This window comes from Rattus rattus, chromosome 3, assembly GCF_011064425.1.
Source record: "Rattus rattus isolate New Zealand chromosome 3, Rrattus_CSIRO_v1, whole genome shotgun sequence".
NCBI classification, from domain to species: Eukaryota; Metazoa; Chordata; class Mammalia; order Rodentia; family Muridae; genus Rattus; species Rattus rattus.
Window position 1 is genome coordinate 190,650,848 of NC_046156.1, and position 26,036 is coordinate 190,676,883.

Sequence of the window (26,036 nt, forward strand, 5' to 3'; positions counted from 1 at the left end):
CATATTCCTTTTAAGTTTTAGGTATAAAGAGAGCCAAATATCCAATGAAGCTAGTTTCCTTATATAAATAAAACAGCTAATTTATTAAAATATATGAACAGCATTTATCTTCTGACGAATTTTAAGTAGCTTAAAAAGAAACACTAGGTAGTAGAACTTTAGTTATCTAGAAGTCAGGGAACCAGGAGCCTGTAGTTGTAGTCTGTTCTTTTAAAAAGCTGAAACTGGAAAACTTACTTTGCAGTGTACAAGTGCAACCCAGAATTTATTTAGGGGCTGAGGCAAGATTCTGAGATTAGAGTTGACCTCAAAAAGACCTCTCATTCGATAAAGGAAATAAATAATAAATTAATAAAAGCTGTTTGATTGACAAAACCCTCCAGAATTCCTCTAAATTTGAAAATTGTAGATCCTGTCTCCCTTAAGAAAATGTGATTTACCACACAGGAGTTCGTTTTTTCTCTGCTTCTGCATTTCGCAGGTATTGTCATATGCAGAACATGCCTGCCCTGTCAGTGCAGCAGACTCTAGCTCCCAGAATTGTGTTGTTCGTGATGCAGCAGGCAAGCATTAACACTTAGGAACTGTATAGGATGAAGATGTGAAGAAAAGCCACCTTAAGCTCCTTACTGTATGTGAATGAGGAGGAGTACAGCTTTTTGACTAGTTGAGTGAGCAGTAGGCCTCAGTGAGCCTCACGGTCTAAAACATGGTGAATAAAAGTAACGTCTTCATACAATAAATTGTTAGAAAGCTTAAGTGTATGGTTGTGCATGTCCGCGACTTTCAAACTTGAAGACCATTATATTGAACCCTGCCCTTTGCAGTATATTTAAAACACTAGAAGAAAATATATATTTATTAAAAAAAAAAAAAAACCAACCACCTTTCACATACAGGATAATCAATGGTATAAAAGTTATTATTAAATAATTTAAAAAGTAAATGATGTCCTATAGAACAAAATCAGTGGTATTCTCAAATATTAGGATTGTATAACTTCATTTTTTTCTTGGTCTTGAAAAAATAGTTTTCAGATGGCTAGGAGAAGTGGATACCTTCTGCATTAAATCCGTGTAGCAACCTGAAATGGGGGGGGACCAAAAAGGAACGGTGTTAAACCACAAACCCGACTTCTGACACAGATGTACATACCATTAATCAATCCTAGTACATAAACACATCAACATACCTGAGAAACCTACTCAAGTGCTAGTGACTACGGAAACACATGCACCACGGCATGTGTGTCTTTTGTTGTAATCTACTACTTTAAATTAAATTGGAACTGACTGAAATTACCTTAAAGACTTGCTATCCCTATCCTCCGCTCAACAGCACTTGTTCTAGTTCAGCATGGTCGGCTGAAACTAGCCAGACTTGGCGGCAAGGTGAGATGAGTAACTAGTCTCTGCCCATTCCCTGGACCGTTACAGACGTTTAGTAAAATATACATTATTCTCTTTGTGGATACTATGTGCTTATCTGTCTTTTGCTAGAAAATGGCACGCCGAGGAAGTTAAGAATGAAGTTTTTAAAATAATGTATTCGTACCTGAGGTTACTTTTTAGGATGGCCTATAGGAAGAGGTCCATATGGACTAAAATGTCTGGAAAAGCACAGTGTAGGTACTTAGCAATGTTAACATCCAATGAAGACTCAGTACTCCTAGCCAGTCAGTAACACAGTAACTCTTGGTCTAGACTGGCCTACTGAAAAGCAAACTAATGTCTAACACTCCATCCTTAATTTTTAAATTCAGTCTCTAGAACACTAATGTTTTAAAATTGGGTAAAAGTGGGGACACATCCTAGAAGTAGAGTACTTGTCTAGCTATGCAAGTCCCCGAGTTGCAGTCCTCAGCAATGTAAGAAAACAGTTAACAAAATGTCCAGTAAGTTCTGAAAGTTAGTGTCAGTGAGTTAAGTACAATTGGGTAATTGACTGAAACTTACTTTAATTCAAAATAGAACAAAATTTAGTCCACATTGCAGAAATAAGTGTGGTAGGTACCCTTAGACTTAACAGGTGTTGCATTTGCCTCGGGCCACAGAACTGCGTTAAGTGACTATAATCAGCTGACGTGGCTCTAACTGACAGTTCATGCTTATCTGTTTAATAGTAGCTATCTAAGTAAGGAAAGGACGGGTCATCAGCTCCAGCTGTGTGTGTCCCGATGCTTGTTCTAATGTGGAGAGGTGAGCGTGAGCTAGTAAATCGTGAATGAGTTTGGGGCTGGAGCAAGAGGAAAGAAACACACAGCACACATAAACCCAGGCTGTGTTCTGGTGAAGACTGTTGTTCTTTACTACTGTCTGTTATCACATGCATTCTGCTGCAGCTAACTAGCTGCCATCCTTTACCCCAGTGGTTCTCAACCTGTAGGTCAAAGGACCTTTTCACAGGGATTGCCAAAGACCATTGGAAAACAACAGGTTATAACAGGTTACATCACAATTCATAACATTAGCAAAATTACAGTTATGAAGTAGCAATGAAAATACATGACTGGGGGTCACCACATGAAGGTTGCAGCATGAGGAAGGTTGAGAACCACTGTTTGACACCAAATAACTGTTTCCCACTCCATAAAAGTGCTATGCAATAACTCACCCAGGTAGCACCTTATGCTGCTTAAAAGCCTTTAAATCTCTCAGAAGATGCCACAGTAAAGAAATGTAAGCATTTAGAACAACAGATGTAATTACCTGATAAAATCATCTATGTCCATGGAACGTGCCCGTTTGTCACTAAAACCTGTGTTGGTTAGGATCTGCTGTATTTTATCGGCTATACTGAAATCTTCTGGTATTACCTATCAATATAAGATCCAGAATAAATGAGCAACATATCTTTAATGAAGATACCACGACTCTTTTTTTTTTAAGTTCAGTAATTATAGTCACCTTTAATCTATAAATGAAAGCTGGGAAAACTGACAGTTTGGGTAAGACTCTGATTTCTAATAAGAGGCTGATATTTTGACATAATACTTAAATTACTTGAGTTATCATGAATGTATGTATTGCCCCTTTTTGTCTTTAAAAATGTAGGTTTCAGACTTCGTGAAATTTTAAAGCAGTTACTGGCCTTTTAAAAATAATTCATGGGCTGGAGAGATGGCTCAACAGTTAAGAGCATTGACTGCTCTTCCAGAGGTTCTGAGTTCAATTCCCAGCAACCACGTGGTGGCTCAAAACCAACTGTAATGGGATCCGATGCCCTCTTCTGGTGTATCTGAAGACAGCTACAGTGTGCTCATATACATAAATAAATCTTTAAGAAATTAATTCAGGAGTAATTGCTCTTTTTAGTACATTACATGTTGCTGGGTGTAAGAGCTCACCCCTGTAATCCTGCACTTAGGAAGAAGGAGGACTAACCCAAAGTAAGGGCAAGCTTATGCTACAGAATAAGACTCAAATAACAGTGATTGACTTTACTTAATTCACATTATTTATGCGAAGACTTTTTAAAATCTAACTTAGTTTTTAAAATTATCCTCAAATATTGTAGTTTTTGCCCATATTAGAGAATGGAGATAGTCTATGGTATATTAAAGCAGAAGAGAATATGGGCCATAAAAAATAAAAAGGAAGAGTCCAGATAGTGGTTGTGCATGCCTTTAAGCTTTTAATCCCAGCATTTTGGAGTTCGAAGCTAGCCTGGTTTACAGAGCTATTTCTGGGACAGCCAGGGCTACACAGAGAAACCCCTGTCTCCAAAAATAACAAAAGCAAAAGGAAATAGTCTTACTATATCTGCTCTGTCAAACTTAGAATGCTTAAAAACCAACAAATGCATGAGGACTCCCACAGTCAAGTCAAACTGTTAAGAGGCATGAGGCACATATCCGGAAATGAGCTATTCGGTCTACATTTTGTTCTGCTTATTTAAAATTTCTAGATGTTTAAAGAAAAAGCAAAATAGGACCTTTAAATCTGTGCTTACTAGTATAACATGGGAACATGCCTTTAATGCCAGCCAGCACTTGGGAGATGACGCAGACAGTGGCTGCCTGGGCCACTGTCTGAACAACAAACAGGATAATCACAAGTAAGGGTAATGTGGTGGCTTCAGTAGGTTTTGAGCCCCATAGACTCATGTGTTTGGATGTTTGGCCCATGGAAGTGTTAGGAGGTATGGCCTTGGAGGAAGTGTCCCTGGGGGTAGCCTTTGAGGTCTCAGACTCCACCTAGTGTGGAATCACAGCCCCCTGGCTGCCTGCTGATCAAGATGCAGAACTCTGGGCCCGTCCAACACCAAGTCTGCCTGCACTCTGCCAAGCTTTCAGCCATGATAATGGACTGAACCTCTGAAACTAAGCCAGCTCCAATTAAATGTTTCCCTTTATCAAGCATTAAAGAGTAAACATTATTAAAGGTTTGCCTTAGTCATGGTTTCTCTTCACAGCACTAAAAACCTAAGACAGGTAGCAAATTACAGACATTTAAGCCAAGAAAACTATTAATCTATATACTTGAGGAAATTCCAAATTAGATGAATACAACTTTTATTAGGGCTAAATAAATATGTTAAAGAGGACAGGGTTCATAGAATTCACAGCAAAAATAACCTGTTGAAACTCAAACTCAGCCTAAGCTACATAGCAAGAACATTTCAAAACTATCAAAAGAAATCTTAGAAATTATGTATTGACTTTAAGGGTTCTATAGATTATATAAGTTTAAAAAAAAGTTTTTTGTTGATTTTTTTTTTTTGGAAGCTTGAGGGTAATTTTATTAAGGATTTAAAAGAAAAACACTCAGGCCAGCTGTAGCCTTAGCAGCTGCCCTGAGGCACAGCACAAAGGAGGGAAGGGAAAGAGCTCCGCTGCTTGAAGTAAGCTGCCATTAAAGGAGGGACTCCTTAGAGAAAGAGTAAGAAATCCAAAGGGAAAGGGAAAACCTGCTTACAGCGGATGAAAGTAAAGACCTGTTAGGGGAAACCTGCTTTAGAACAGAAAGTAAAGACTGCTATGCTTTTGTCTGTAATCTAGACAGGCAGACAGACTTGGCAAGCAGTATGGCTGTGTTCTGTAAGAGACTGGTAAAAAGAACACTTTAAAAAGTAAACCTCACTGAAAAATCCAAGAGGTATATGCCTTTAAACCCATTACTTGGAGGGCAGAGGCAGGGAGATCTGAGTTCGAGGCCAGCTTGATCAGTCCACAAACTGAATTCCAGGACTATCTAGAGACCCTGTCTCAAAACAAACAATCAATGAAGTGATTTCTACTCACAGTATTCTGTACTGAACAGTGAATTCTGTAGTTTTTTTCCAATAGCTGTTGGACCGCACTTGATCTGGAAATTGTATGACAAGTATAAAATCAGATTATGCATAATTTAGGTGAAATAAATGTTCTGGGTCTATCAGGTGGTTCAACAAGCTGTAAAGGCACCTGCTGTTATGACCAGCAACCTGAAACCAAGCCCTAGAACCCACACAGAGGAAGGAAAAGACCACTCTTGCCAGTTGTTCTCTGACATCCCCCTAACGCAATGTAAAAAGTCCACAAAAATTCCCCATAAAAAAACAAATTTGCTGGGTCTTGTGGCAATGGCCTATAATACTAGCTGCTAGAAACACTGCTGCAGGGGGAATTGCAAGTTCAAGGCCAGCCTGGAACTCAAGAGGTCTGAAGGAATCACTGATAAGCGTACTCACTTAGCATGCTTAAGACCTAGGCTCAGTCCTTGGCATTGCCAGAAATAAAATGTTCAAGCTCTCTAAAATCAAATCTTACCTCTTTTGCCTTTGGATACTCCCAAGTAATGTTAGAGTTTTTTCAAGTTAATAAAACAGTACGAAGTCTAGGAAGTGGCTGAGCTACTAAGGCTGGGCAAGCCTAAGAATCAGAGTTCCATTCCCAGAACACATGTAAACTGGGAGAGAACAAGCTCTTCACAGTGGTCCACTGACCTCCACATGTGCACCGTGACCCATGTCCCAACCCACAATGAAATGCAGAAAACTCAAAAGCAAAAAGTTGGAAAATTTGTGGCTAAATTACTGGGTTTTTTTGTTTTGCAAAGAAAAGCTAATTTGACTCCCAACTCCAATTTTGTTGCACTTTGCCTCTCAGAATAGTATGAAATTTTAAAAGGTGAACTCTGCTTGACATGAGTAATATTTATACTTTAGGGTACCTGTTTTGTATTCTTTTTACAAAATAGTAGGCTACTTACTTGAATGCAGCAGACAGTGTCTTGTTTTTTCGAACAAAAGTGATTCTTACTAAGCCATCCCATTCCTAAAATATAAGATGGATATTTTCTTCAGAATATCCAACTTATCTACTCCTCCATTTCTTCTAAAGATTTATTTCTTATATATAAATACACTTATAGCTGTCTTCAGACACACCAGAAGAGGGCATCAGATCTCATTACAGATGATTGTAAGCCACCATGTGGTTGCTGGGATTTGAACTTGGGACCTCTGGAAGAGCAGTCAGTGCTCTTAACCACTGAGCCATCTCCAACCCCCTCCATTTTTACTGCATAAAGCCAGAGGGAATGAAAATGGCATACCTTTTGATCTAACTAGCACATATATGCACAATGATGCACACTTCTGCACGTTCGTGAATCTCACTGAATATAGTATCATTTTTTAATTAAGGGGGGAAAAGTCGCCACTCATAATATGGCATTAGGCTCACTTTCCAAATGGATTCAACCTAGGCACAGTGGCACATGCCTGTGATCCCAGCACTTACAGAGTCTAACTACGGTCATCCAGTACATAGAGAATTTGAGCCACATGAGACCTTACCTTAAAAAAACAAAAACAAAACAAAATGAAGGAAAACATCAAGTTTAAAGTCCAACATGATTTAGGTTATAACTTGTCCAAGTTTTTCTCTTAGGTAATTAGTAAAATTTTATATCAAATGGGCTAGTTGTTTTTTGACCACAAAAGCAGTAGTAATTCTAATTCAAATATGTTTGCCCCAAGGGCTGAGAATGCAGTAATAATCTTAAGTTTTGAAAAGCAACTATATTCTAAACATTCTGCCTTTTACATTTTCCATGTTTCTGTGTATACTCATAACTATTTTACATCAAGTTAGTCCCCATTCCTGTCTTCCTCTATTTGGATATTTAGGTCTACTCAGTATTGTTCTGTTGCTTTAGTATGACATTTTACAACCTGGATGTTTTTGCCTTTAATGACCTAGTATTTTGGCCTCACCTGAAAATTGATTGGTGGTGGTGGATTCTTCGGTTCTATCCTTACCACGCTGGACTCCACCTTGGGGGGCGGTCTGAAATTATTCTTCCCCACCTGTCAATCAGAAAATGTTTAGTCCTCTCTGAAGCAACTTCATTTACTTATTTGTTTTGAAACAGGGTCTGACCATATAGTTCTGACTGGCCTGGAACTCAAGAGATTTTTACCCTTCTGCCTCCTGCTTCTTAATCCAGCCTTCTGCTGGGATTAAAGGTGTATGCTACTATAACTGGCAAGGGTAACTCTAAGTTGTTAATCCAAGATGTTCTGGCCAGATATGCTGTGGCTTAGACCTTACACTCCAGCATTTGGGAAGCTGATAGTTCTAGGCTAGACTGACTTACAGAAAAAGACCTTTCATCTCAAAAAGGGGCTGGGGTGGGGTGGGGTTTCAGAGAGCAAGACAAAGTGCTCCCGGGTTAATTTAAAAGAAGTAAACCTCAGACCTTCATTAGGTGGTCCACACGTGCTAAAAGCTGTGTATTGATGGAGAGTCTACAGTATAATTTATCTCCAGGCTTTGCAACCAAACGAAGAGCAAACTCTCTTTGAAACATAAGTATAGCACATCTGAAAAGGAAGCAAAAAGGAACAAGAAAAGTGTTCATTGTCAATTACTCACAGTTTTAATTAAACTTGTTATTTTGTGTGTGAGTGTTTTGCCTCTATGTATGCATCTGCACCGTGTGTGCATTGGTGCCCAGGAAGGTCAGATGTGGGCAGTGGATCCTTAGAACAGGAGTTAAAGCTAGTTGATCGCTGCCACGTGGGTGCTCAGGATAGAACCCTGATCCTCTGCAAAAGCAACATATGCTCTTAACCACTGAGCAATCTCCAAAGTCCTTACCGTTGTATTTTTAACTACACTGCATTGTCCTGGGAGGAGGCACAGTTAATGGCACTAAGATCAGAAGGTAGAACACTTTGAGCCTTGATGTCATCTTCACAAAGCAGATAGTGGTACTCCCAGCCTCAGTGAAGATGACTTTCCCTCGGGGGTCAGATAAAGAACTATTTAGTATTTAGATCTTATTATGGACTTACTAGTCTAAATAGATGTCTTCTCAGGAAAAAAACCAACAACAGTAACGTTGCCTCCACAGAAGAACTGTATTTGTGTTGTAGTTGGAATTATATCTGAGGTATGGCTTGGTAGGCTGCAATGTCCAGTGTTCCCTTGGTTTAACAACTTAAAGTATGTAGACTTTTTCTTCTGCAAGTAATGGTAACACTTTTTTTTTTTTTTCTTTCCGGAGCTGGGGACCGAACCCAGGGCCTTGGGCTTGCTAGGCAAGCGCTCTACCACTGAGCCAAATCCCCAACCCCATGGTAACACTTTTAAATGTGACGAGAAGAGCATTTCAAAACCGTATTTGACTTCTGTGTGTGGTGTCCTGGGAGCTGAAGCAAAGGCCTCATGCACAAAGGTAAATGCTCTAGCCCTGGGCTTTATGTCCAGTCCCTCTGCTTGTGACTGTGAGATCAGGCCTCACAAAGCTGCCCAAGCAGGTCTTAAATTCTCAATCCCCTTCCTTGGCTTTCATAGTTATCTATGTGTGTCTACATATCCCAAACAAAACGTTTATAAAACCTACATGCAGTTACCTTCTAATATGATTTATTCCGCGCCAATTAAAAGGGAAATGGGAGGAGAGGCAAAGGCATGTTATCAAGCCTGATGACTTGATCCCTGACAGCCTTCAAGTCGTCCTCTGACCTCTGTAAGTGCAGGGAGAAACACTCCGCACAAACATGCAACTTCTTAAAAATATGGTTTTGACCCCCCCTATGATTTTAAAATTTATTTCATAAACAGTAAATGGGTATGTGACTTAGCTTCAAACCACTTGTATAAAACATACTGCTTTAATAATCAGTTAAGGGCTAGAGAGATGGCTCAGTGGTTAAGAGCACTGACTGCTCTTCCAGAGGTCCTGAGTTCAATTCCCAGCAACCACATGGTGGCTCACAACCATGTGTAATGAGATCTAATGCCCTCTTCTACTGTGTCTGAATAGTACAAAGATGTACTCATATAAAATAAATAAATCTTAAAAAAAAGAAAAAGATAACTAGTTAAGACTTTACGTATCTAGACATAATGTAAGAACAGTTTTTATCAATGTTTATTCAAGAGGATTAGACTTTAAAATGTAGAAGGAATGGCATGCACACACATTTAACAGCTCAAAGACTTTATCAACTAAAAGACCTCCCTAGAAATCAGTATTTTTATATGTGTGTGCATTCATGTATGTTATATTTCTGAGATTGGCTATTAGGCAACTTTGGCTGGCCCTGAACTAGCTGTGTAACCAAAGTTGAGTAAGAACTGCTTCTCGTCAAGAGTTTTCTGTGGTGCTGTAGACTGAACTAGGGGCTTTCTGGATGCTAATAAGCACTCCACTTCATTAACTGAGCTATGTTCTGGTCCCAGAAATTGTTACTTTCTACAAAGTTCTCCAGCAGTTTTTTGTTGTGTATATTTTTCACTGTGTTTCTGGCCAAAATTGTCTAAAGTTTAGCAGCAACTGTTTGTTTTGCACAAACCTGAAAAATGGCCGGTGGAGCAACAACTTGAAGACAAAGGGAGAGGAGATCTGAAAGAGAATTACAGTTAGCTCTGAGGAAAGATACCAGAGAAATGCTTCATTGGATGCTTCTGAGAGATACCTGATAAGGCAAGTTTGCCACACAAGCATCAAAGAATGGCAAATCCGACTTCAACACATCTCCAACCAGGACCTGGAGTTTGCTGGCCAGAGGCCTGAAAAGAAGGAAATTTTAAGAGACGGTTGTTTCCGGAGATTGAAATGTACTTTAATATTAGTATACTCACGTGCCCTGAACTCTTTTGTGAAGTTCAGCTACTAGCCTTGGATCAAGTTCACAGGCAACTACCTACATCAACAATAACAAAAAAGCTTGATTGTGGAATATAAATGCTTTACCATCCAAGTCATAACTCGTATGAATTATGTGATTTAAGCTTTTTTCAATCTTAACACCAACACCAGCTTGGCTGTATTCTTCCACTTCAAAAAACATCCTGTCTGATCTGTCTCCATTCTGTTACTGAACAGACAACAAGAATACACTTTATGTAGTTAGTGTTTTTCAGACCACATACAAGAGACCTACTCCCACAAGTACTCTCATCAGAGCGGAGGCCCTAACACTGCAAGTGAATGGAAGTGGAGAGAGCTCAACAGAGGCTTCACTGAGTGCCATGACTGCTTCTGCACTGCAGCCATTTAAGTTGCTTATTTTCCTTGGCTCCTTGATCCATTCTTCCCCATCCTACCCTCTAGAGGTCTTCCGTTGATCTTGGTCCTAACAACTGACTTCACAGCTTTGCTCTTCCAGGCTTCATAAGAGTTAGCTGCTCGTTGGGTTATCTCAGCGTTTCTCTTTTATTACTACTCCTTTCTCTTTTATTACTACTCTCTTTTATTACAGGGGTCCATCCCTGTATTAGCTTGCCCAGCAATACACCAAAGGTAGATTTGGTTTTCTTGATAAAGAACTCTCATTGTTAAGAGACAAAATTTCTAAGGGCTCAAGAACTACTATTGGAACAATGTCAATTTATTAAAATGTTCACATTTGTAAACCAGCTGAGCTAATTTGAGAGAAACACAGAAGCCCACCCCCCACCCCTTACCTTTTTGGCTTTTTCTAACAGCTTGACCGTCATGTTGCCAGTCCCAGGCCCAACTTCCAGCACCACATCAGTGGGTCTTAAAGCGGCCTACAAGCAAGCACAACTCCTTAGGCTCTGGCCCACCTGAACACACAGTTTACAAGTGACTGTTTTTGTTTACCAGTGCACACTTAAAGACATTTCACACTAGCTTCCTTTTTCTTCAGGGCATATATAGCTAACAGTAGTACCTCAAGGACATTAGGTATAAATGAAAGTCTACATGTCCTAACCTAGGGGAATATACTCAACTTCTAGAGTCAGAACAAAAACAAAAGCGAGCAGTTCTATTGATGGGATCCTGCTTTCTACATTGGCGATAATTTCGGCAAACTGTAACTGTTCCTTCCAAAGAGTTCAAATGGTAAAAAGTGCATTCAAACGAAAAAGAGATCGCAATTCTTAACCATTGTGTAGCTTTAAGAATATAGTAACCACACAAAACTCTATGAGTGTGCATATATATCCTCCAAATAATTTATATGCGTACCATATGTTTTTCTGGGGACATTTTGGACATAAATTTACCATCTGGAGTAAAAAGAGTAATGGTGATGTACTTAGAAAGTAATCAGAATGATACACACCTGGAAAGTGGAGTCAAGGAACCCTTAAGTTCAAGGCTGGCTTTGTCTATATACCATGTTTGGGGTCAGCCTGAGCTATCGGAGACTCGGTTTCAAAAACAAGAAGTAGCCTTAGAAAAGTGGTTAAATAATCTGGAAATCCCTGGGCAACTCTTAATTCACCCAACAAATACATACTGCGCAACTGTTCTATGTCAGGCACACTATCTTATTTTATCTTTATTTTCTTAGTATGTAGAGAGGCTGCGGTCAAACATATTCCCCCTGCCTCAGCTTCCTCAAACGCTGGAGTAATTATGGGCACGCAACATGTCATAAGTACTCAGAAAAATATAAATGACACAAAAACGCTCTGCCTTTCACCGTTTACACCAACCTTATCGATGATGCTGTTAACAATTAGAGGATTTTTCAAAATGTGCTGTCCGATCCCTGTGTTGAACATGAGTCCTGAAATAAAACACGAAGCAGCCTTAATTTCCCAACTTTTCAAGAATCGATCTCAGGCCGTCCCACAGCAGCAGGATGGACAGGGGACAGTTTCTCCTCCACGGCATCCACAAGCGCCGTACACATGTGCGGGGTTGGGATGTGTCTTTAAGTCCATCCATCCCTTCTGCAGGCAAGGAAGAAGGGACAGCGCTGAGAGCCCACCCTTCTCAGAGCGGTTAAGGGCGCAGGCCACAGTAGCGCTCCCCTGCCGCCGGTCAGTCCCAAGCTTCCTCCACACCGCACCTCCAGCTCGCTTCAGCTCCCCGCGCTGCTCCTGACGATCCCGCCGGCGGCTACTCGCTGCGGACTTGGCCTTCGGCATCTTCTCAGAGGAGTCCCTAGGGCAAGAGAAAACTGCCGTGCACCGCGTGGAAGTCGCCGCCAGCCGCCGTCACTACCAAGGGCTGGAGAGGCCCACTTCCCCTCCCACTGCAATCACTGACCCACCCAACCACCAGCAGGCTAGAGCCCAGTGGCTGCTGGGATTTATAGTCTCTTATGGGCTCCTCCCGGAGCACGGCCGGCTCGAGCCCAGTGGCTGCTGGGAATTGTAGTCTTCGGTGAGTTCCTCCGGAGCAATACCCGCCTGAGCCTCTTAGTTGCGGGATTTTGGAGTTTTGGCTGGAGCAACGACTGCCCCAAGAGCCTGATTTCCCAGAGGACATGCACCGCCCAGGCAGGCAGTTAATATTGGTCCCTTCCCTGGGACCTTATGATATCTGCGGAAAGATCTCCCATGTGTCTCTTTCCTGTTTCCCCGCAGGTTGTGGGCTGAGAAGCCTAGGCTTGATGGAGTTTGGTGGTTTAGGGCAACGTGTCTCTTCGTTGTGGAAAGGAATTAGGAGATTAAAATTAGCTCTCGTTACAACACGGCACTTCTTTCTGCCTTTTCGTTCATTCTCTTGTCGTTTTACTGAGTTCCATCACTGGGATGTCATAGTTAAAAATATGCTGCTCTCGGGCTGGAGAGATGGCTCAGTGGTTAAGGGCACTGATTGCTCTTCCAGAGGTCCTGAGTTCCACTCCCAGCAACCACATGGTGGCTCACAACCATCAGTAATGAGATCTGGTGCCCTCTTCTGGCCTGCAGTCACACATGCAGGCAGAATGCTGTACATAAAATAAGTAAATAAATCTTTAAAGAAAAAAATATGCTGCTCTTAGTGTTTATTCATAGGAAGATAAGGGCTATAACAATTTGAAAAGCCTGTAAATGGTATTGATCTTAGGTACGTATTGGATATTGTAATGGGACTATTCGCTGGGCTGTTAAAATCCTTATTAAAAGACTCCTGGCTGTTTTTCCTGCCAGTGTAATGTCTCGGTTTTAATTTTCCTGTTTGTGCTCTGAAGGTCTTTGTAACCAGCCACCAAAGCCGACTGCTAAGACCCTGTTCCCTAGCCTAGGTTTTAGTCTTTCCTTTCTTTGCTGTAATTCGAGCTCATGAAAAGTTCTGAAATATCCTAATAGAATCTTTTATAGTCTACTGTTTTGGGGTTCTTACCAAAGAGTACTTGAACACTGCCTATGAGCCAATTGAAAGCCTTCATTCCAGCCGGCAGGTGACTACAGCTGGATATTCTGGACCCAAGTTCATCTCTGAGCCTGGAAAGTCCTCAATGTTCCCACCCCGCAGCTGCAAGCTAAATACATAGTTACAAAAGCCAAAGTATGCAATTAGCAAAAATTATGGAGTTGTTTTTCTTTCTGTAATTGTTTTTCTTTAGCTTGCCCTTACAGTTACTGGCACTCAGCAATACAAAGTCCCTCCAAGATACTAACATGGAGTATGAACATGACATCACCACTGCTTTTTAAAATAGCTTATTTTCTAGAAGAAGAGATGTGCAGTCTCGTACACATAGCAATATCCCCAGACTTCTGTGCTACCTCCCTGGGGCATGGCACAAGCCTTCTCTTCACTATGGCAGCAGCACTGCCCATGCTGGACTTCACACTAGGCACCACAGCTGATGGTGAGACCATTCAGTTCATTTTCCAGGAGCAAGGTCACTGCACACCTAGCAGGGCCATAACAATGAGCAACCTACATACCCAAAAATGGTGGCTTTGGCAATTTGAGATTTTTTTTTTTTAAAGATTTATTTATTTATTTCATGTATGTGGTTACACTGTCGCTGTCTTCAGACACACCAGAAGAGGGCATCAGATCCCATTACAGATGGTTGTGAGCCACCATGTGGTTGCTGGGAATTGAACTCAGGACCTCTGGAAGAACAGTCAGTGCTCTTAACCGCTGAGCCATCTCTCCAGCCCCTTGAGAATTTTTTTTAAAGACTTATTCATTTACTATACATAAGTACACTGTAGCTGTCTTCAGATACACCAGAAGAGGGCATCAGATCTCTTTACAGATGGTTGTGAGCCACCATGTGGTTGCTGGGAATTGAACTTAGGACCTCTGGAAGAGCAGTCGGTGCTCTTAACCGCTGAGCCATCTCTACAGCTCCCACAATTTGAGAATTTATCCACGTGGATCAGCGTTCCTGGACTGTCTGTCAACATTATGACAGTGATGAATAAGACAAACAAGAAACGGACGGCTTGGGGCTCGAGACCCCATATGTACAACAATGCCAAGCAACCAGAGCTTCCAGGGACTAAGCCACTACCTAAAGACTATACATGGACTGACACTGGACTCTGACCTCATAGGTAGCAATGAATATCCTAGTAAGAGCACCAGTGGAAGGGGAAGCCCTGGGTCCTGCTAAGACTGAACCGCCAGTGAACTAGACTGTCCGGGGGGAGGGCGGCAACGGGGGGAGGGTGGGGAGGGGAACACCCATAAGAAAGGGGAGGGGGAGGGGATGTTTGCCGGAAACCGGGAAAGGGAATAACACTCGAAAAATGTATATAAGAAATATTCAAGTTAATAAAAAAAAAAAGAAACGGATGGCTTTTTGAACAAAATAGAAGAAAGAAGTGAAAGAAGTGAACCAGGACAGTGTAGGGGTTGGTTCTGATGCTAAGGTCCCCAACCATCAATAAAGATACCAGCAATCAATGACTGAGGGTGGGTGGGATGAGTGGGAGGACGGAGGCAGAATCGAGAGAACTTCGGAAGAAGAAGGTGTAGCTGCAGGAGGTAACACCAACCAGCCATGTGAGTTTTCAGGTTTGAGTGGCCAAGGGCCACTCTTTCCAATTATACCTGGGGTGGCAGGAAACATTTAGCAGAGTCAGTCATTGAGTTAACGAAGGCATTTTAAGATTAACTGGGGTGTGTGTGTGTGTGTGTGTGTGTGTGTGTGTGTGTGTGTGTGTGTGTGTGTGTGGTTTTTATGTGGGAATGTAAGGGAATCTGGGTGGAGGCTGGTAGTGCAACCCATTCAGCTAAATGCGGCTTAGGTGGGATAGCAAAAAGCTATACACAAGGTTCTGGAGAGATGGCTCAGTGGTTAAGAGCACTGACTGCTCTTCCAGAGGTCCTGAGTTCAATTCCCAGCAACCACATGGTGGCTCACAACCATCTGTAATGGGGATCTGATGCCCTCTTCTGGTGTGTTTGAAGACAGCTGCAGTGTACTAATATACATTAAATAAATACTACTTTTTAAAAAGCTACACACAACAGGACAGCATTTGGTAAGTGAAGCATATACAACCCCGTACCCCCGTGGTTCAAGGTGTGAGCCCATAGATAGATATTGAAGTGGTGTACAACAAGGATTTGACTTATCAAAACATTAGCATTCTGTACTCGAAGCATTATTTACTATAGCTTAGGCCTTATCTGGTCACTTTCAGCTAGCTCTTCTAACTTAATTAACCCAATTATTCTAGTGCTCATTTGCTACTCGGCCTTTTACCTCTCACCCAGTTCTGGTATATCCGACTTCCTCCATGTGCTGAAGGCGAAGTCCCACCTCTCAATTCTTCCGACAGTTACTATCTCTGTTCCTTTCCTCCTTAGCCATTGGCCATCAGCTCTTTATTAAACTGATTAGAAGCAATGAACAGGAGTTTACAAAATACTGAGACCAGTGATGATCCCTAAAAATAACAATACCAAAGTCAGATAGTACTAAACTCTCTGGTGGTATGAAACCAACATTTGAATAATACAGTCTTTACACTGTGCACAAGAAGATTGTCCCAACAATTTTTTAATGTTTAAAAAGCCACTGGAATCTGTATATTTTCATAAACTACTCTGGTGTTAAGTTTTTGAAAGTCAGCTGAAAGAGAAAACAGTGAGATGCATTGCCCACATAGAATGTTGGTTTTTAAAAATTGTTTTTTATCTCTGTGTGGGACCTTTTGGGGGAGTTAGCTTTGGTTTCAGGAGGCCTTTAATTAGGATGTTTGGAACAATAAACGATTCATTCTGAAGAGAGATTCTTGATGGTGCTACACTCTCCCTGCAAAATTGACTTAGATATTAAGATGTAGAGCTTGTAAGAAAGCTAAGATTAAAAAAATGAATTAACACTGCTTCATTTAAAATTGTGAAACAAAAATTACCAAAGGATGGTTTAGCAGGTCAAAACACCAGCTGGAACCTAGTCTTGAAACTCCTCCTCTCATTTCCACATACACAAAGGCACTTACGCCACATCCCTGGCCATGGCCAACACACTCACAAATCCACGAATGAACGTGTGCACACGTTTTCTTTTGAGGGGCGGAAGGTTGGGAGTGACATAACAGCACCCCACTGTGCATCCCAAGGACTGGGTAAGTTCATTAAGTACATTATTAGATTGTTAACTCTCTAAGCATCTTTGTGAGCCAGATATATGTAGCATGTTGCTTTTGCTACCCCGATTTAAGCTCCAGGCGAATCACACTACCAGCTCTACCAGGTTTCCTCGGATCATTTTGATAAATAAAAAAAATTTAAAGGGGTTGGGGATTTAGCTCAGTGGTAGAGCGCTTGCCTAGGAAGCGCAAGGCCCTGGGTTCGGTCCCCAGCTCCGAAAAAAAGAACCAAAAAAAAAAAAATTTAAAACATAAAGCAATCTAAATAAATATTAACTGATAAGACAGTGTTTCTCTTGTTTCTTATCTTGACCTTCATGAGATCAAAGCCTAAATTTCTATTGTCTGAAATAGGGTTGGTTCCCTATCCCGTTTTTCAACCTAATTTCTAAAGATCAAAAACCTCATTTTTTATTATCTATATGTACTTATTGTATAAGCCTATTTCTAGGTTCTAATTTTGTCATACCAGGTAAAGAAATCCCAGAAGTCTCATGAGGAGACCATTTTCAAAGATTTTGAGTATTTTCCCGACAAGACTTTTAAGAATCTTCTCTAAAGCATTTTTTTTCATTTAATCTCTCTAACTTCTCCCTATTGTGGAGCTTAATATCTCTGTATATTCAAGAACATTTTAAAATTATCATTATATTCCCTTTTATCTTTAAAAACAATTAAATCAAATTTTATGTTTCAATGTCTTTTGATTACTCGCTTGTAGGAAGTATGTTCCTTTACCATCTGACTCTTGTCTCAGAGCAGTCATATTGTCTCTTTGTACAGCAGGGGCTCTCAGTATCTCAGCTAAGGCTCTCTGAGGCGGCTAAACTCCTTTTAAAAGGACCCCGGGGTAAATCCCTCTGGCGGTTGTGTTCTTTGTCCTAGTTGCCCACTCTGGAGCCATGTGACTTGGCTCTGCTCAGCTGAGACAACACTTCCCCCACCCCTCATGAACTATATTATTGTGTGTAATCCAACCAAGAATTTTTAAAATAAATAGTGAATTTTCATCCTGTGTTGTATAGCTTTTTCTACTCTGCTTTAAGCTTCAGGTAGACTATTCTACTAGCCCTGCCCAGGTGCCCTTGGATGAAACACACACAGGCACACACACACACACACACACACACACACACACACACACACACACACACACACACGCATTAACTTATTTTTAATATGTTTTAGCTCAATGGCCGGGCTCTTCTAAGCCTTCCTTGGCTATTGTTCCCTACTTTTCACTCCCAGCTTAGCACTCTAAATCTGTCTTCAACTTTAGTTGCCCAGTTACCTTTAGTCTGAGCTCAGCACCATAAATCTGTCTTCAGCTTAGTTGTGTTTCTAACCTCTCGCCTGCTAACCCAGGCCCAGTTGGGGAACTGGCCAATGTCCACTCCATACTAGATCTCACATGGCTGATGGCTTTTTCTCCCTCTGAAACAGTAGATCTTTCCCTGAATCTCTAGCTTGCCTGGGAAGGGAAACTGGAAGTCCCACCTATTCCACCCAGCTCATTGGCCAATAACATCTTTAGATGACCCATCAAAAGCCAACTGGGTAACAAGACCTTTTAATGTTCGCATGTAGATTCCTGATTAGGGCATCAGAACCCCCTATAGATATATGGCTGTTGTATCAGTGAGAAAAGTCAAGGGCAAAAATGTATAGCATCTTGCTCATGATAGTGCAATAAATGACAGCTGATGCTAGAAATGAGGCCTGGTTTTTATAGACTTAGAGCCTTAAAAGTATAGTGCTTTTGGTGCTATTTGAGGAACTTGTGGGCTATGTCCAAAATACAATATTTGAAACCGCCCATGGGGTCATAGTCTTCTAATTCCAGCACTCTGGAAGTTGAGGTAGGAGGATTACTGAGAATTCAAAGCCACTTTGGGATATCTACTAAGTTCCGGGCCACATAAGTGAGCTCTGGTTTCAAAAGAAAAAGACAAGACACCCATAAATAAGAAAATGCAAAGGGACGACATCCATAAAGCTAACACCATATGTTTGAGGAAGGTAAAGAAAAAAAACCATGAAACAATCAGGGAAGTATATAACACATATATTGTTGTACTGACTGGTTTTGTGTGTCAACTTGACACAAGATGGAGTTATCACAAAAAGGAGCCTCAATTGAAGAAATGCATCCATGAGATCTGGGTGTAAGGCATTTTCTCAATTAGTGATCAAGAGGACCCAGTGCATTGTGGGTGGTGCCATCCCAGGGCTGGTCGTCTTGGGTTCTATAACAAAGCAAGCTGAGCAAGCCAGGGGAAGCAAGCCAATAAGTAACATTCCTCCATGGCCTTTGCATCAGCTCCTGCTTCCTGACCTGCTTGAGTTTCAGTCCTGACTTTCTGAGGTGATGAACAGCAGTGTGGAAGTGTAAACTAAATAAACCCTTTCTTCCCCAACTTGCTTCTTGGCCATGATGTTTGTGCAGGAATAGAAACCCTGACCAAGACAATTATGTAGGAATCCTTGTGACTCCCACAACTTGTTGCCCCTAACACAAAGGGTGCAACTCATTTGAATAATTTCTTTATAAATCTATCATTTCTTTGCCTAGAATGTATACAAATTTTATTTGAGGTTAGAGAGATGGCTCAGGAGTTAAGAGTACTTGTTGCTCTTACAGAGGGCCCACATTAGATTCCTAGGATTCACATGACAGCTCACAACTGTGTGTAACTCCAGTACCAGGGTATCTGATATCCTCTTCTGACCTCTGTGGGCACCTGACATTCATGGTGTACAGACATGAAGGGGAAACACTCATACCCATAAAATTGTAATATAAATAGATCTAAAATAAGCATTCTGTTTGGATTCCTCTTAGGTCTTCATTTTCTTTGAGGGTCTCCATGTGCATTTAAAAATTAACAGGCTAGGGCTAGGGAGATGTCCTCACCAGGTAAAATATGCTAGCAGTTGAGGCCTAATGAATGGACTTGAGTCCTATGCATGAACCGCACATCCAAACAAACAAAAAAAAAAGTTGGATTCGGCATGCATCTGGAAACCTGGCCTGGACGCTTGAAGGCAGCTAGCTTGGAATACATTGCACAACGGCAGAAACCACCTGCCTCATTGAAATGGAAGGTGAGGCCTCTGACCCCCATATGTGTGCCACGGTATGCATGCAGATGGACTCTGCATGTTATTACAAATTAACGTTTGAGCTGGAGAGATGGCTCATAAGTTAAGAGCATTGGCTATTCTTCCAGAGCTCCTGAGTTAAATTCCCAGCGCCCACATGGTGGCTCATAACTATCTTATAATGAGATCTGGGGCCCTCTTGTGGCCTGAAAACATATGTGCAGGCAGAATGCTGTATTCATAATAAATGTTAAAAAAAAGTTTTAATTACATTTTAAGTAATTAAAAGTAATAAAAGGGCACAGTGCTTGTTTAGCATGTGTGAGATCTTGACTTTGGTCTCCAACACCACATACTATTACTTCCCACCTACTAAATCATCTTGTATCAATTTAAGCTGAGACTGAATAGAAGAGAAAGTGCTTTCTTTCCAATACTGATGCCTGCATTAAGATGCAAAAACAAGATAGGTAAACCCTTAGCCAGACTAACCAGAGGGCACAGAGACACTATCCAAATTAACAAAATCAGAGACATAATGAGAGAAATGGAAGAAATTAAAAAAAAATCAGATCCTACTACAAAAGCCTATATTGAATAAAACTGGAAAACCTGGATGAAATGGGCAATTTTCTAGACAAATATCAGGTATCAAAGTTAAATCAGGATCAGATAAACCATCTAAATAGTCCCATAACCCCTAAAGAAATAGAAGCAGTCATTACAAGTCTCCCAACCCAGAAAAAGTCCAGGGCCAGATGGGTTTAATGCAGAATTCTATCAGACCTTTATAAAAAACCCAATACCAATACAGTCCAAGCTATTCCACAAAATAGAAACAGAAGGAACACTACCCAATTCCTTCCATGAAGCCACAATTACTCTTATATCTAAAACACACAAAGACCCAACAAAGAAAGAGAACTTCAGACCAATTTCCCTTATGAGTATCGATGCAAAAACACTCAATAAAATTCTCATAAACTGAATCCAAGAACACATCAAAACAATCATCTACATGATCAAGTAGGCTTCATCCCAGGGATGCAGGGATGGTTCAATATAAGGAAATCTATCAATGTAATCCACTATGTAAACAAACTCAAAGGAAAAAAAAAACTCATGATCATCTCATTAGATGCTGAGAAAGCATTTGACAAAATTCAACACCCCATCATGATAAAAGTCCTGGAATGATCAGGAATTCAAGGCCCACATGTAAACATAATAAAAGCAATATACAGCAAACCAGTAGCTAACATCAAACTAAAGGGAGAGAAACTTGAAACAATCTCACTAAAATCAGAGACTAGATAAGACTGTCCACTTTCTTTCCCTAACTATTAAATATAGTACTTGAAGTCCTAGCCAGAGCAATCAGACAACAAAAAGAAATCAAAGGGATACAAGTTAGAAAGGGAGAAGTCAAAATATCACTATTTGCAGATGAAGTGATACTATGCTTAAGTGGCCCCAAAAGTTCCACCAGAGAACTACTAAGCCTGATAAACAACTTTGGCAAAGTGGCTGGGTATAAAATTAACTCAAACAAATCAGTAGCCTTCCTCTACTCAGAGGATAAACAAGCTGAGAAAGAAATTATGGAAATGACACCCTTCACAATAGTCACAAATAACATAAAATACCTTGGTGTGACTCTAACCAAACAAGTGAAAGATCTGTATGACGAGAACTTCAAGTCTCTGAAGAAAGCAATTGAAGAAGATCTCAGAAGATGGAAAGAAAAAAAAAAAAAAAAAAAGAAGATGGAAAGATCTCCCATGGTCATGGGTTGGCAGGATTAATATAATAAAAAATGGCCATCTTGCGGAAAACAATCTACAGATTCAATGCAACCCCCATCAAAATTCCAACTCAATTCTTCATAGAGTTAGAAAGAGCAGTTTTGGGCTGGAGAGATGGCTCAGTGGTTAAGAGCACAGACTGCTCTTCCAGAGGTCCTGAGTTCAAATCCCAGCAACCACATGGTGGCTCACAACCATCTGTAATGGTATCTGATGCCCTCTTCTGGTGTGTCTGAAGACAGCTACAGTGTACTTATATATAGTAAATAATTAAATTTTTAAAAAAGAAAAAGAAAGAACAATTTGCAAATTCATTTGGAATAACAAAACCCAACAATAAAAGAGCTTCGGGGCTCGTGTGCGGCGGCGGAGGTGTTATCGGCGGCTGCAGCAAAGCGTTTGGCGCGATGTCTCACACCATTTTGTTGGTACAGCCTACCAAGAGGCCAGAAGGCAGGACTTATGCTGACTATGAGTCTGTGAATGAATGCATGGAAGGTGTTTGTAAAATGTATGAAGAACATCTGAAGAGAATGAATCCCAACAGCCCTTCCATCACATATGATATCAGTCAGTTGTTTGATTTTATTGATGATCTGGCAGATCTCAGCTGCCTTGTTTACCGAGCTGATACACAGACATACCAGCCGTATAACAAAGACTGGATCAAAGAGAAGATCTACGTGCTCCTCCGTCGACAGGCCCAACAGGCTGGGAAGTAATTGAGTTGGAAGCGTTAGGGGCTGAGGGTGGACTTGGAACAGGTGCCCACAGCGCGCTGTAGTGAACCTTTTGTATGATAGTGAGCCTGTTTCCGCTGTGTTACACTCGAGCCAAGATTGAATGTCTGACGTGAACCGTGAATGATCTTTTCACTCTGAAGCCACCGTTGCCCCTTTGCTCCTTTACTTTCGTTTTTTTACTTAAACATTTTTATGAAAATTCAGATAGAAAGCATTTTTGCCATTTAAGGTTGGTTCCAATCCTTGAAACTGTCCGAGTCTGCTTTATAGCAGTGAGCGCACTAACCCTTCGTGGGGGGTGGGGTGGGGACAAGGTTAGTTATGTCCTCTGGGAAAGTCTTAGTGAAAAATAAAGAAATGTTCTGTAAAAAAAAAAAAAAAAAAAAAAAAAAAAAAGAGCTTCGGAAGGAATCACCATCTCTGACCTCAAGGTGTATTACAGAGCAATAGTGATAAAAACTGTATGGTATTGGTACAGAGACAGTTAGATAGATCAATGGAATAAAATTGATGATCCAGAAATGAACCCAGACATCTATGCTCACTTGATCTTTGACAAAGGAGCTAAAATTATTTAATAGAAAAAAGACAGCATTTTCAACAAATGGCGCTGGTTCAACTGGAGGTCAGCATATAGAGAAATACAAATCGATTCATTCTTATTGCTTTGTAAAAAGCTCAACTCCAAGTGGATTAAGGACCTCCACATCAAACCAGATACACTCACACTAATAGAAGAAAAAATGGGGAAGAGCCTAGAACACATGGGCACTGGGGAAAATTTCCTGAACAAAACACCAATGGCTTATGCTGTAAGATCAAGAATTGACAAATGGGATCTCATAAAACTGTAAAGCGTCATGAAAGGCACACACACATTAGGTTATTATTATTATTATTATTGTTATTTTTTGGTTCTTTTTTTCGGAGCTGGGGACCGAACCCAGGGCCTTGCGCTTCCTAGGCAAGCGCTCTACCACTGAGCTAAATCCCCAACCCCACATTAGGTTATTTTTGAAATGCCTTGGCTAACTCAATGACTGGTCACTTCTAAACTTTCCTCTGCTACCCCAGACCCAATCAGGGAAATGGCCTGTGGGAATTCTCATATGGCTGTCTCTCCTGCAGGTCTCCTATTCCTTCTTCCACCACATCCCAGCAATCCTCCGTCTCCTCCCTGCTGCCTCCTAGCCCAGGCAACAATAAGGGTCCTACCCCGTCTCCCTTTGCCCAGCCCACCACTGGCATCTTTATTGATCTACCAAAAACAAACTGGGGACAAGGACCTTTTAGATGATTCCTGATTGAATCAAAGCACTGGATACCATCTCTAACACAACCAAATTAGTCAGGATCTGGGGCTGGGGGTGTAACTCAGTGCTTGGCTATCATGTATCAAAGTTAGTTTGATCTCTAGCACAACCTAAACTGGGCATCACATGCTTATAATCTCAATATCTGGGAGGTGGAGGAAAGCGTTTCAGAAATTCAAGATTATTCTTGGCTACATAGCCAGTCTAAAGTCAATTTGGGTGATGTGATACCATGTATTTAAAAAAAGTTAAGACCTGTGTCATATTTTTTAAAACTAAGTTTTAGCTCATGTAGATATCACAGGGTAATTATTGGGAGTTGGTTCTCTCTTTACACTATGTGTGACCCAGGCTTGGGGCAAGTGCCTTTACCTGCTCCAGTCCACTCAAGCCATGGCCTGAATTTCATTTTTAAAGAAAATTTAAATTGTTTAAAAAGATTTATTTTATATGAATATTTTGTCTGCCTGTATGTACATACATACAGGTGTACCTGGTGTGTGTTTGGTGCCAGCAGAGTTCAGCAGAAGGCACTGAAACTTCTGGAAATGAATTTACACAGAGTTGTGGGACACCATGTGAATTCTGGGGACTGGACCTGGTGCTCTTAGCCACTGAGCCATTTCTCCAGGACTCAGGGTATTTAATTTTAATAAGATATCACATAATTCTATGAATACTTAAATTTAAGTATTTTTTTTTCCGGAGCTGAGGACTGAACCCAGGGCCTTGGGCTTGCTAGGCGAGCGCTCTACCACTGAGCTAAATCCCCAACCCCAAAAGATTCTATTAACTCTTTTTTTTTTTTTTTTTCGGAGCTGGGGACCGAACCCAGGGAACCCAGGCTGGCCTCGAACTCGTGATCCTCCTGCCTCTGCCTCCTTCAGCAAATCCTACCGGCATGCGCCACCATAACCGGCATAATAATTCTTATAAAATCAGAAGATACAACTAAGCAACCACCAATCAACTAACCACCACCACCATTACCACCACCACCACCACGACCACCACCAAAAACTAGTACCTTCTGGGAGGTGGAGGCAAGACTTTCAGAAATTCAAGATTAACGTTGGCTACATGACCAGTTTAAAGCCAACTTGGGTTTACCTTCTAATTGGCAAGGCCAGTTAGAATTTCAACGTTTTTAAAATCTCCTAATATGGGACATTCCTGAACATGTATTTTGAAAACTTCTTTTCAGGATACACTGAAAATTTATTAACATGCTAACAAATACCCTTCAATACAACTTAAATGGTTGGTTTTGCATTTCATTTTATATATATTCTGATTTAATCACTTCCTCTCTGTCAGCCACTGAGAGGATTTTTATCCTTATACTGATCAAAAAGTCTTTTCGTGAGGGACTTCCTTATAATGAACAGTTACTGTTTTCTTCCTTCCTCCTTCCATCCTTCCTTCCTTTCTTTTTTCCTCTCCCCTCACCTTTTTCAGTTCAAACCTCAACGCTTGCATTTACTAGCCGTTGAACTTTAGACACGTTAAGTTCTCTTGAGTTCCGTTTCTTCTTCTGTAAAATGGACAGAATGATGTATCCTACGTCACAGGATCGTCCTGGAAATTAAAATGGACCATTCAACCTAAAGATCTTGAGACTATATCGTGCACATCTTAAATGTGCAACAAGTAATCAGTATTTATGAAGTCATTTTCCTCATAAATTCTCCTTAAAAACAAGAAAACTCAAACTACAGAGCAGGGGCAGGCAGAACTGGTTCTTTGGAATCCTTTTGCCTTTGCTAGGAACTGAAAAAGCATTGACCACTGGAGACTATATGCTTGTAACTCTAACACTTGAGAAGTGGAGGCGTCAGGATTTGAAGGTCATCCTCGGCTACAAAAAGAGTGCGATGCCAGCCTGGAGTCCTGAGACCTGGTCTTAATCCCTTGCCCACAAAACAACAGAACACTAAGCGCCCCCACCCCTCCCCAACAGAAAAACCAAAAACCAAAGAAACCCAAAAACCTGTCCAAATTTGAAAAAAATACCTATGGTGGCAGGGTTCATTAATGGGGTTCTTTTGATGACCCTCTTCTGCCGTGACAGACTCATGGACCAAGTAGCTGATATAGAATAGAGAAGATGAAATGATTTTGACTCAGGTTTCGATCAGCGCAGACTATCGATTTTCCCAGGACATACGGTTTCCATAGTTACAGGTTCCCCTATGCCAGCGCCTGGCTCCGGGTACCACGCAAGCGCACACAGCCCTATTGGCTGCCGCGCGCCTTTGGGTTCGAACACGAGCTCCTCCCTCCCCTTCCCTCCGCTGTCCTATCGCCTGCCTCCTCTGCTTCTCCC

At 41.1% G+C, this 26,036-nt stretch overlaps 2 protein-coding genes across 5 annotated transcripts; one reads left to right on the plus strand and one right to left on the minus strand.

The window, feature by feature from the left end:
* Window positions 1-807: 807 nt before the first annotated feature.
* On the minus strand, window positions 808-25,916 carry Dimt1 (DIMT1 rRNA methyltransferase and ribosome maturation factor). 4 transcript variants are annotated; one of them, XM_032898927.1, is made up of 14 exons: window positions 25,724-25,916; window positions 25,176-25,288; window positions 12,265-12,359; window positions 11,906-11,979; window positions 10,904-10,990; window positions 10,079-10,140; window positions 9,913-10,006; window positions 9,790-9,839; window positions 7,686-7,809; window positions 7,201-7,293; window positions 6,192-6,256; window positions 5,243-5,306; window positions 2,709-2,815; window positions 808-1,084 (listed from the first exon to the last, which is right to left on the minus strand). In XM_032898927.1, the coding sequence occupies exons 2-14, from the start codon at window positions 25,187-25,189 to the stop codon at window positions 1,042-1,044; spliced, it is 972 nt and encodes a 323-aa protein (XP_032754818.1). In that variant the 5' UTR covers window positions 25,190-25,288; window positions 25,724-25,916; the 3' UTR covers window positions 808-1,041. The 4 variants fall into 4 exon arrangements, with proteins under 4 accessions (XP_032754818.1, XP_032754821.1, XP_032754819.1 ...); XM_032898930.1 differs by lacking the exon at window positions 25,176-25,288 and having other exon boundaries at window positions 25,724-25,915; XM_032898928.1 differs by lacking the exons at window positions 25,176-25,288; window positions 25,724-25,916 and adding an exon at window positions 15,856-15,965.
* On the plus strand, window positions 22,009-22,764 carry LOC116897215 (enhancer of rudimentary homolog). Its single transcript, XM_032898932.1, has one exon. The coding sequence runs from the start codon at window positions 22,062-22,064 to the stop codon at window positions 22,374-22,376; it is 315 nt and encodes a 104-aa protein (XP_032754823.1). The 5' UTR covers window positions 22,009-22,061; the 3' UTR covers window positions 22,377-22,764.
* Window positions 25,917-26,036: the final 120 nt, after the last annotated feature.

Bases quoted from the DNA above. Each gene is read 5' to 3' on its own strand.
- Dimt1 (XM_032898927.1), bottom strand. The intron at 10,141-10,903 runs GTAAGGGGTGGG...TTGTTGATGTAG, and splicing joins TGTTAGAAAAAGCCAAAAAG to GTAGTTGCCTGTGAACTTGA. The intron at 5,307-6,191 runs GTAAGTAGCCTA...TACAATTTCCAG, and splicing joins ACACTGTCTGCTGCATTCAA to ATCAAGTGCGGTCCAACAGC.
- LOC116897215 (XM_032898932.1), top strand. From the start codon at position 22,062: ATGTCTCACACCATTTTGTTGGTACAGCCTACCAAGAGGCCAGAAGGC.